The sequence below is a fragment of the Sparus aurata genome, chromosome 1, assembly GCF_900880675.1.
Source record: "Sparus aurata chromosome 1, fSpaAur1.1, whole genome shotgun sequence".
NCBI classification, from domain to species: Eukaryota; Metazoa; Chordata; class Actinopteri; order Spariformes; family Sparidae; genus Sparus; species Sparus aurata.
This window is the reverse complement of record NC_044187.1, coordinates 5,415,766-5,426,151: the sequence shown is the minus strand read 5'-3', so window position 1 is coordinate 5,426,151 and position 10,386 is coordinate 5,415,766. Positions and strand designations below refer to the sequence as shown.

General features: G+C 43.5%; 1 protein-coding gene across 1 annotated transcript; it reads left to right on the top strand.

Annotated features, from left to right (window-relative positions):
* The first annotated feature begins 648 nt into the window (after window positions 1-648).
* On the top strand, window positions 649-7,831 carry LOC115587338 (aspartate aminotransferase, cytoplasmic). The gene is made up of 9 exons (XM_030427165.1): window positions 649-897; window positions 2,615-2,796; window positions 3,348-3,471; window positions 3,610-3,722; window positions 4,305-4,409; window positions 4,663-4,813; window positions 4,916-5,081; window positions 5,298-5,440; window positions 6,620-7,831. Exons 1-9 carry the CDS (start codon window positions 789-791, stop codon window positions 6,757-6,759), a joined length of 1,233 nt encoding a protein of 410 aa, XP_030283025.1. The 5' UTR covers window positions 649-788; the 3' UTR covers window positions 6,760-7,831.
* The last annotated feature ends 2,555 nt before the right edge of the window (window positions 7,832-10,386 follow it).

The following is a 10,386-nucleotide window of genomic DNA, read 5'->3' as shown; positions in this document are numbered from 1 at the left end:
AACGTTGATATGACATTATATAACATTATACATTTGATTAGCTTGTTGAATTACCCAGGTACTGCTTTTATCTACAGAACTGAGATACTTGTACTTTACTGAAGTATCTCTAATCTACGTAACTTTACACTTTTTCTTCACTATATCTCTAAATATCATACTTTGTACTCTGCTACATTTGTATGACAGCTTAAGTTAGAGAGTTAGAGTTAGTTAAGTTAGAGGTTACCTCGGCCAAAATGAGCTCAAACTTAAAGATTAACAGCAGTAAAATCAAACACACACATTAACGCAGCAGTAATATTATTCACAGAACATCACATATACCAGTAAAAGACTGACAGGGAGCATTTTTCTGCAGAATTAGTATTATAACTTTTGACACTTTGGGGTAAATTGAGTTTATGATACTTTATTTGTGTTGACATGTTGTAACTTGTTTATTTGTATTGAATTATTAGTAAATATAAAACAAAAAAGTTCATAAAACTTATAAAATAAATACAATGATCAAATCTATATTATTATATATTAAATAAATAAATAAATACAAACTAAAGAAACTATTACTTCCATTACTGTGCTCTCATTGGCTCTTTCTGTGCTACGTCAGTGTTACGCGCCCTCCTATTGGCTGCCGTGTTGACGCCCAGCTCTCTGTGTGTGTCCTGGACCAGCAGCCCGCTGAAGGTGAACCCGGCCCCGTCTCTCGCTCTCTGCCCGTCTCTGGAAGCACCCTCTCCCCGTCTCCTCCTCCTGCACCGGGATCATCCGCTTGACTCTGAGCCATGTCCATATTCAGCGATGTCCCGCAGGCTCCTCCGGTGGCGGTCTTCAAACTGACCGCCGACTTCAGAGAGGACAGCCACCCGCAGAAGGTGAATCTGGGAGTCGGAGGTAAGAGATGAACGCTGCCTGCTAATGCTAATGCTAATGCTAATGCTACGTTAGCTTGCTGTCAGTGTGTCAGCCCAGCGAACGCTGCTGCCGCCGGCTGAGTCTGTTAGCTTCATTTAGCTCTTTAGCTTTAAGTGGCCCGTCGGCCTGGTTCTGGCCTGGTTCTGGCCTCATCGTGCTATTAAATATTAGCAGCTGTTTGATTTGACCTTCGCTATGAGCTAGCGGTGAAGCTAACTGTGAAGCTAGCCAGCTGGAGCACGAACTAGCTTCTCTTCATGTTGACAGCTAGCTTCTCCTGTCAGCTCAGTAAAAACACAACTGCTGCCACATCTCTGACACGGACAGACTGAAGTCTCCACCATTCACCCAACAAACACTCCTCAGTTAAAGACACTATGTTTATCACGCGTTAGCCTAAAATACACAGCAGGTGCCTCGCTGATACTTGTGTCCTTGAACGCATCATTCTCCACATGACCCCCTCTCACCTCCTAAAAGGTAAAACGCATCATCTTCGTCATTTTCAGGCCCTGCAGGAATATAAAGATTAGGATTACTGGTTTGGTAGCATCTGATATTAGCGGTCTGTGTATTTGACAAGCTAGCCTAACAAGTTCAGCTAGTTTTCAGATGATTGTGCACTTGTTGTAAACAGCTGAGTGAGATCACAGTCATCTAACTAACGCCTCTGTGGGCTACCTGAGAAACAGGTGATGTGGCAGGACAGCTTTGCATGTTTAGCTTGGGAAGTACTAAACTGCAGCAGGCTAGCTAAACATGCTAAATGTCAATATATCAACACTGAATATTGAAACACATGCTCATCCAAACTGCAGTTTCACCCTCTGCACCAGCGAGGTGACAGTATATTTAAGGCCTTATCTGAAGAGAAACAGTTGTTTTCTAAATATTAAATTGTTAACAGTAGTTGTATCTGGTTACCATGTTATTACCTTGTTAAACTTCTCTTTTGAAGTGCAGTTCTCTTCATGTTGTGTCAGTTTTTCTCCAACCCTGTACATTTTGTAGTTCTATGTCATGTCGTGTCAAAAAAAAAAGACCACTGAGGTGCATTACAATAAACAAAATCCTACATGACGTGTGATGTCATATCATGATGTTAACGCCATGCTAACTATTAAACCGAACCCCCGGGCGGTCAGTGATCAGGATCAGCACTGGGAGCTGCACTTTTGCACCTCGTTGCCAAAACATATCTGCGAGCGTCAAAAACCAGTTTGGCCTGGAAATAATCAACAATGGAGGAAAAAAAAAAAACTACAGTGAAAGCCTCACTTGTGTAACATAACCACAGGCCACAGCTTTATGTTTATGTCCCGCAGTATTATTGTTGATGGCCACCATAAATCCACCCAGGGGATCCACAGAACCAGAACCATCAGCCTCCTTCTTTGACCTTTTTTAAGTGCGTCTCCCCCTACAGCTGTGGTGAAGGCCTGATATCTGATACAGACATACAGTGTGAGGGAGCTCGAGTTCTTAAGGAGTCAAATATGTGCGACACACACTCACGAGGACACGCACAAGTAGTTCAGTCCGGCTGTGAGCGGTCACCTTCAGCGGGTGGGTGATATTTCAGTTAATTAAAAAGGACTGATATGTATTTTTTCTGTCACACAGACTTGTTCTTGTTGTCGTTATCACAAAAATCCTGCGTCCTTTGAAAATGAAACGTGCTTTGTGACCCCTCCAGCTTACCGTACCGATGACTGCCTGCCCTGGGTGCTGCCGGTGGTGAAGAAGGTGGAGCGGCTGATCGTGGAGGACGACAGCCTGAACCACGAGTACCTGCCCATCCTCGGCCTGCCAGAGTTCCGCTCCGCCTCCTCCAAGGTCGCCCTGGGAGACGACAGCGCCGCCATCCAGGAGAACAGGGTGAGACACACACACATTAAACACACACACACACACACACACACAACCTTGTGGATGTTTTATTCAAATATGGATGTTGACATGAGGCAGGTAATGATTTACAGAGCCGTGTTTGTGCTAAGCTTCTCTCGCCTGACTTGGATCAAGGATGAAATTTATATTCAGTCTTTTAATCCGACGCTTTTTAAAATGACAAGTGTGTGTTTCTCAGAAGTTGATTGCCAACTACTTTGGAAACTGATTAACCGAGTGAGAAGTTTTTCTAGAAAGCAAAGTTGAAATTTTATGATTCCAGCTTCTTAAATGTGAATATTTTCTGGTTTCTTTCCTCCACCTTGACAGTAAACTGAATGTCTTTTGGTTTGTGGTCAAAACAAGACACTTGACGACATTTGTAGCGGTTTTCTGACATAAAATAGACCAAACAACTGACCAGGAAACTGATGGACAGTTTACTCGTCAGTCTTTGGTCATTCTAATTATGCTTAATAACAGCCTTCGACCAGGCTTTTGACCAGATCTCTACATTCTTCTGCCGTCTTCTCTCTCAGGTGGGAGGGGTCCAGGCTCTGGGGGGCACAGGTGCGTTGAGGATCGGTGCGGAGTTCCTGCGACGTTGGTACAACGGCGTCAACAACACAGCGACGCCTGTCTACGTCTCGGCGCCCACCTGGGGTCAGTAGACGGCTGTAAAGAATGGAACTGACATTGATTGAAAAAGTTAATTAACAGTGACATGGATGGTAGTGATAAGCGTCACAGTCAGTCAGTTTCACAGTTGATTGATCTGCTGTTTGTTCTTCTTCCTCCCAGAGAACCACAACAGTGTGTTTGCTGACGCCGGCTTCAAAGACATCCGGCCCTACCACTACTGGGATGCTGCTAAACGGGGCCTGGACATCACCGGGCTCCTGGACGACCTGGAGGTGAGGGATGATGACGCTGTAGCTGCTCTGTTCCGCTTCACGCAACATATTTCAAGCCATCAGAGCATTTATGGGTTCAGGACCTGAGAAGCTGGAACCAAAACATAGCAGGCTTTCCTTTATTCGACCTTGTGTGTTTCAGGAACCAGAGCTAATCTGGCGATGACTCAACAAAAAGTTCTATCATTTAATTATTCACAGTTGGCGCAGCTCATAAGAAGTTAGATAACAAGTCATCTTTTAACACCTGGACAGCTGGAGGTGTTCTGTGATCGAGGGGGTGAAAGTTGGAACTTTCAGTTCTTCTCATGTCTGTAATCTTTTCCTGTTTTGGTCCCGTTTTCCTCTCACGTCACAGTGATGAACACATCCATAATGTTATTAATCAACAACTTCCAACATTTACTGACACTAAATTAAACAGTAGAATTAAGAAACCAGCACCAAGGATTCACTTTGTCTTGTGAATGTCTGTTTGGAAAATGAGTTTTCGTCTGTCGTGCGTGACGAGTGGTGATGTCGTTAAACAAGTTGTCCATTGCTCGGTGTCACGCGGGTCAACGACTCTTCTTTGCTCAACAGACCGCTCCAGAACGCTCCATCTTCGTCCTCCACGCCTGCGCACACAACCCCACCGGCACCGACCCGAACCAGGAGGAGTGGAAGAAGATTGCAGAGATCATGAAGGTGAAGACGAAGGCGTAGTGATCACAAACGTCACGTTGTCGCATTCTGACGGTTTTCAGGCTTTTTCATTACGTGTAGCTCAACTGAACACGTGCCAGTCTGCATTGTCAGATCCTAATGTTACTTTCTGCTTTGAATATTCTCACTTTCATTTAATGTTTTCATAAGTTTTTGCTCAAGGGTGATGTGTGTTTTAACTCAGATTGTGTTCTCGGGGTGTTTTCTCATCGTCTCTTTGTCGTTGTGTCTCTAGAGGAGGAACTTGTTCGTGTTCTTTGACTCGGCCTATCAGGGTTTCGCCTCCGGCAGTCTGGATAAAGACGCCTGGGCCATCCGCTACTTTGTCTCCGAGGGCTTTGAGCTGTTCGTGGCTCAGTCCTTCTCCAAAAACTTTGGCCTCTACAGTGAGTAGACACGAGGCAGACGCGTGTGTTTTCCTGGGTGGTTTAACAATTGTAAATGAGACTTTATAAAACAGTCCCTCTTTTCTCTGCCGCTGTTATCAGATGAGAGGGTTGGCAACCTGACCGTCGTTGCCCATGACAACGAGAACCTGACCCGCATCCTGTCCCAGATGGAGAAGATTGTCAGGACGACTTGGTCCAACCCTCCGTCTCAGGGAGCACGCATCGTCAGCAAGACCCTCAACTGCCCCGAGCTCTTTGCAGAATGGTACGCTGCCCGATCTGTCCAGGAGCCGCAGAGCTGCTGTCAGTGTCAGCTGACACACTCCTGCACCTTTAGCTGACGGTTGAAATGAAAGCTATCTTTCATTTTGATATTAAAACATTCACCTCGCATTAAATGTTGCAATGTCTTCTTAAACATAACTGGGTGAATTTCATTTTCGTTCTCGCTCGTCTCACTCTTCTCTCCTCCTCTCTGTAGGAAGGGTAACGTGAAGACCATGGCAGACCGTGTCCTGCTGATGAGGGATCAGCTGAAGGCCAAGCTGCAGGGTCTGGGCACCCCGGGGACCTGGGACCACATCACCCAGCAAATCGGCATGTTCAGCTTCACCGGCCTGAACCGTGAGTGGAAAACACACCAACACCCAGCTGTTAATATGTAATAAATACTGTGACTATCAGGGTTGTTATGACAATATTAACTCTTACAACCCTCGAGCATCCACCTGTCTCCACGTAGAATATTGATACGTCTGTTGATATTGGACAGCTAGTTGAAGGATTAAGTGCTGAGTTGACAGAAAGTTTTGTTAGAAAGCAGCCAGATCCACAAGACACCTTAAAAAAAAACCCCAGAACAGTAAAAGATCTCTCTGGTTTATACAAAGGAAAACTTGAGATCTGAGATCATGATAATCAAAGTGTTATACAAGTTGAGCTTCTTCAAGTTAATTTGTCCAACAAATACAAAACTTGGCTCTGTTTTTGCTCCATTTAACGAGTACAATGTTATTTTTATCACTGAAACAATGAGCCCCAATTTGAGTTTGAAAGTTGATTCTTGATCTTGAGGGTTTGTAGTTTGACCAAACATCATTTATTTAAGTTTCTTTTGCAGCTTTTTCGGGAGCTAAAATCTTCAAGCTCAGATGGCAGAGCTGGAGATGAATTCAGTTTTATTGTTTAGAAATGTTTAAAAGTCTTCAGTTTGTGATTCGATTCAGAGTTCATTCTTGAAAACTAAATTTCCAGTCTTCTGCTCCAGTAAACTGTGAGCCGAAACATTCGCTGAGGTCCTTAATCCACTGAAACACAAAATGAAACAGATAATTTAAGATAAACGATTCACTTTTCTACTAGAAAACTAAAGTATTTGACAGTCTCCTGCCTGTTTGACAATAACAAGGTGGAGGGCTGTGCTGTGTTGTCACTGACGTCATGTATCCAGCAGAGCAGCCTCTCTGCAAATCCATCGCTGTCCAAGATGCTGAACAGCTGCAGGGTTTTTGAGATGAAACCATCTGAGCACTGAGTTATTTTCTTCACCTCAGAGTTGGTTAAAGTTGTTTACTGCTGCATTGTTAGCTGGTTAACTGGTGCCATCACCCCGAAACATTACAGCGTAGAAAATATTCACAATATACTGAACGTTTTATAGTGTGTAGACAGAAAGTATATCGTAGATTGTCTGGTTACCTTCAGTTACAGTGACTCATGCGTCTAGATTCCTTCATCCAGCTTGAACCATCAGCTCTTCTTCTACACGTTGTGACCGTCACTGTGTTGTCATGTGTCCTGCAGCCAAACAGGTGGAGTTCATGATCAAAGAGAGGCACGTGTACCTGATGGCCAGCGGCCGCATCAACATGTGCGGTCTGACCTCCAAGAACATCGACTACGTCGCTCAGTCCATCCACGAGGCCGTCACCAAGGTCCAGTAAAGGCTGCTGTTTCTATCCGCCCACTTCCTGCCTCCTGTACGCCACAGGAAGTACCGCCACACGTGTGCCCTCGCACCCCCACCCCACCCCGCGCTTATCCTGACCTCTGATTGGTTGAACTGCAGCAGGGATTTTGAAGTTGAACCAATGGTCAGACCTTTTTTTTTTCCTGTTCTCACATGAAGGTATAAACCTTTGGGAGGTGCAATGATTTTAATCCAACACTTGAACGCACACAGTCAGGTCTCGCTGCCAGCAGAGCTTCATATGTTCATGTGTAGAAGTTGGTTCTCGTCCCTTCATGTGCAGGTTGTCTTTGATTTTGTGCGGTTCAAATCATTTCTGCTCACAAACGTCCACTCGGATTTTTGTTTGCCCTGTAATAACTTGTATCACCTCGAAAAGGATTTAACGTGACGTGTCTGTACTATTGAACAAAATGCTGTTAATGTAAATAGATGTAATCACTGTTGAAGGTCCCACTATGACCTGCTTAAACCTTTGAACAGCCGTCAATCATCACAAGTACAATATCTAATCAATCCTGTAATCTGTATCGGTCTATATAAGAAGCGACAAACTGCTCACACACACTGCTGGCGTGCTTTGTTTTGATTTTAAAGGATTTGTTGTAAGTCAACAGAAAGGCACAATCGTCTCATCAGGACTTATGTTTCACTGTAAAGTCGGCGGTTATCGTCTCTGTCACGTTTCCGGGCCGACAGATCACTTAAAGTTGTAACACGTGTGCCTGACGTTGTTTTTTTGCCTTGTCAGACAAGTGCAGCTACGTAGACGCTCGTAATGTGAGCTCTCAAAGCGACTTTGTGCCATCATTGAACAAAAAGAAAAACACCTCTCCTCGTTGTCTTTTCTTTTCTTTCCACCCCACAGTGTCCTTATTCTGTTACAGAACGCTTCTTTGTTAGAAACCCGGTTGTTGTAATGAGCCACTCTGATCAGACCTCAGAGCCTGCACAGAACTCCACTCCCATTGTGTGGCGTTGTTTGTAACGGCACTCAGCAGTATGTGTGTTCATACTGAAATAAATTATAAACCACATGAACCAAATCTTTGCTTTCTGCCTGTTTCTTCTTCCCCACATTACACAGCATGATAACGACGAAAGAGGCACTTTTAAGATTTACCGTATTTTCGTTTTCAATCTCGCACTTTTACGATAGCATCAAAACTGTATATTTAAAACACTAAGAAGTCTCGACACAACATGAAACTTTGCTGGTAGCATCACCAGGGTCTCTACACATGAACACGAGCATTGAGAACATTGTTTGTGTACACAGAGTTTACTAAAAAGAAGCTTTTTGAACAACTCACGTTAGCAGTAGCTTGTTCCGCTCGCCGCCGTCCTGCCAGTGGAGAAGTGTCGATCTCAGAATGTGACGTAACCTGGAGGACAGTTAAGGTGGAACTACTGTCTTCCAGCAACAACTATCCACACGAGATCTCACGTGACTTTTCCAGCTTTTGATTGTAGTATTGTTTCTTATATGAGGCTCCTTTTTCAACTTCAAGGTCAATATTGTTTTTTACTGACGACAAAACAACAAATTATCCGTGTATTTATATGGAACTAAGCTTTAGGAGTTCCACCTTAACTGTCCTCCAGGTTACGTCACATTCTGAGATATATCGACTGCCATGACGACTGGGAGCAGAACAAGCTACTGCCGACGTGAGTTGTCCAAAAACCTTCTTTTTAGTAAACTCTGTGTACACAAACAATGTTCTCAATGCTCGTGTTCATGTGTAGAGACCCTGGTGATACTACGAGCAAAGTTTCATGTTGTGTCGAGCCTTCTTAGTGTTTTAAACATAGAGATTTTGATGCTATCGTAAAAGAGCCCGTAGCACTCCCATTGAAAATAAGTTAGACACCAAAACCAAAATATGGTAAATCTTAAAAGTGCCTCTTTTGTCGTAATTATGCTTTTAAACAAAGGTTTGTCTCGGGTACATTCACAAACAAGCCTAGGTTGTTCATTTTGTAGCTCTCAGCCTACTGAAGATGCAAATATTTTTAAAAAGATGTATCTTAAATATCAAGTTTCATTTTCAAGTAGTAATCCAGTAATATCACCAGACATGGTAGATTTTCGCAGTCTGAGCTTCACTCTCGCCTCTTGCTCCGTCACTGCACCATTTTCTCTTCTTAGTTTTCTCCGTCAGCGCCGCCTTCGATCTCTTCACCTCTCAAATGAACAATATTTGCATCTTTATAGGTACTTCATCCTAATTTCATGAATATTAACAAGGTAAATGAATGTTATTTGAGGTAAAAAATCAAAGCAGAGCATCTTTATATATCCTAAAACTCTATTACCAGTAGAGGACCTGCTTTTGAAAAATCCTGCTCAAGTTAAAGTGCAGATGTATCATCAGGAAATGTATTAAAGTATCACAATTTAAAATAATCCTCAAGCGGAAAACTATGTTTCAGAGTGTCATAACAGAAATTACATCACTGGATTATTATTCAAGTTGAAGCTGTTTTCTTGCGGTGGAGTAAAAACACAGCATTCCTCTCTGACATGTAGCAAAGTAGAAGGTAATAAGAGATGAAACTACTGGAGTAAAGTACAAACACTTGAATGAAGCGCAGACACTGTTGAAGTTCAGTACCTGGCGGAGCTTTTTATATTTCTGTATATTTTGATGCAAAATACCATCACAGTTTCTTTCTATTTTTTTTTTTACAAGTGTCACATTCTCTTCCACTCGGGTCTTCCCATCACAAACAAAATGAAGCAAAACACAGCTGAAAACATTAGAAAATGTCTACTAAGCAGCAGTCAAGAGATTATATCTTGCTAAAAGCAGAATAAGTGAAAATACAAAGCTGATGTTCGACTCTCTAAGAGCCTCCGATGGATCCGCAGCAGGAATAAAAACTCAAATCTGATCAACAAACATCCTGCTGCAGAGTCGGTTACTGCCCGTCTTTGACCTCAAAGGATGGTTCTGATTGGCTGCGGTCGCTGCTCCAATGCAGCAAAGTGACTCAGCAGGTTTTCATATATTGCACCCAGGAGGGATGTTGTCCGCCTGTTACATTAGCCAATGAGCTGCGAGAGACGGCACCCCTCCTTCTTTCTGCACCGCCTGCTGTGGATCGATGAGCGTGATTAAAGACTGCTGGGAGAGGCTGCGCACAGGGATGTTTATTATATCTGGGATCTTTAAGTGAGATGATTGTCATTTCATTCTTTTATTACTATGTGAGACGTCAGACCCACTGAGACCTCTAAAACATATAATGAACAAACGCTTCTCCCTCATGCAGCTGACCCACAAAAATGATGTTTTTACAAGTGATGCAGTGCAAAAACTATGTTAAGACATCGAAGCAAGAAACATGAAACTTCAGACCTCTATCTGCATTTCCCCTCTCCATCCCCCCGCTCCTCCTCCTCCTCCTCCTCCTCTGTGCTGCAGAGGCACAAATGTGATCCTGCAAACGTAGTCAGGTGGAGCCACGCCTGTCCACGCCGTCCCCCTCAACACTGTGCAGACAAACACAAAAAGGTCCAGAGCTCTGCAGCTTCAGGGACACAGTCACAGACAGAACTGAAGGATTCTGCGTTCTGAAGGAAGTTTTTGCTACT

Bases quoted from the DNA above. Each gene is read 5' to 3' on its own strand.
- LOC115587338 (XM_030427165.1), top strand. From the start codon at position 789: ATGTCCATATTCAGCGATGTCCCGCAGGCTCCTCCGGTGGCGGTCTTC. The intron at 898-2,614 runs GTAAGAGATGAA...TGACCCCTCCAG, and splicing joins GGTGAATCTGGGAGTCGGAG to CTTACCGTACCGATGACTGC. The intron at 5,082-5,297 runs GTACGCTGCCCG...TCCTCTCTGTAG, and splicing joins CCCGAGCTCTTTGCAGAATG to GAAGGGTAACGTGAAGACCA.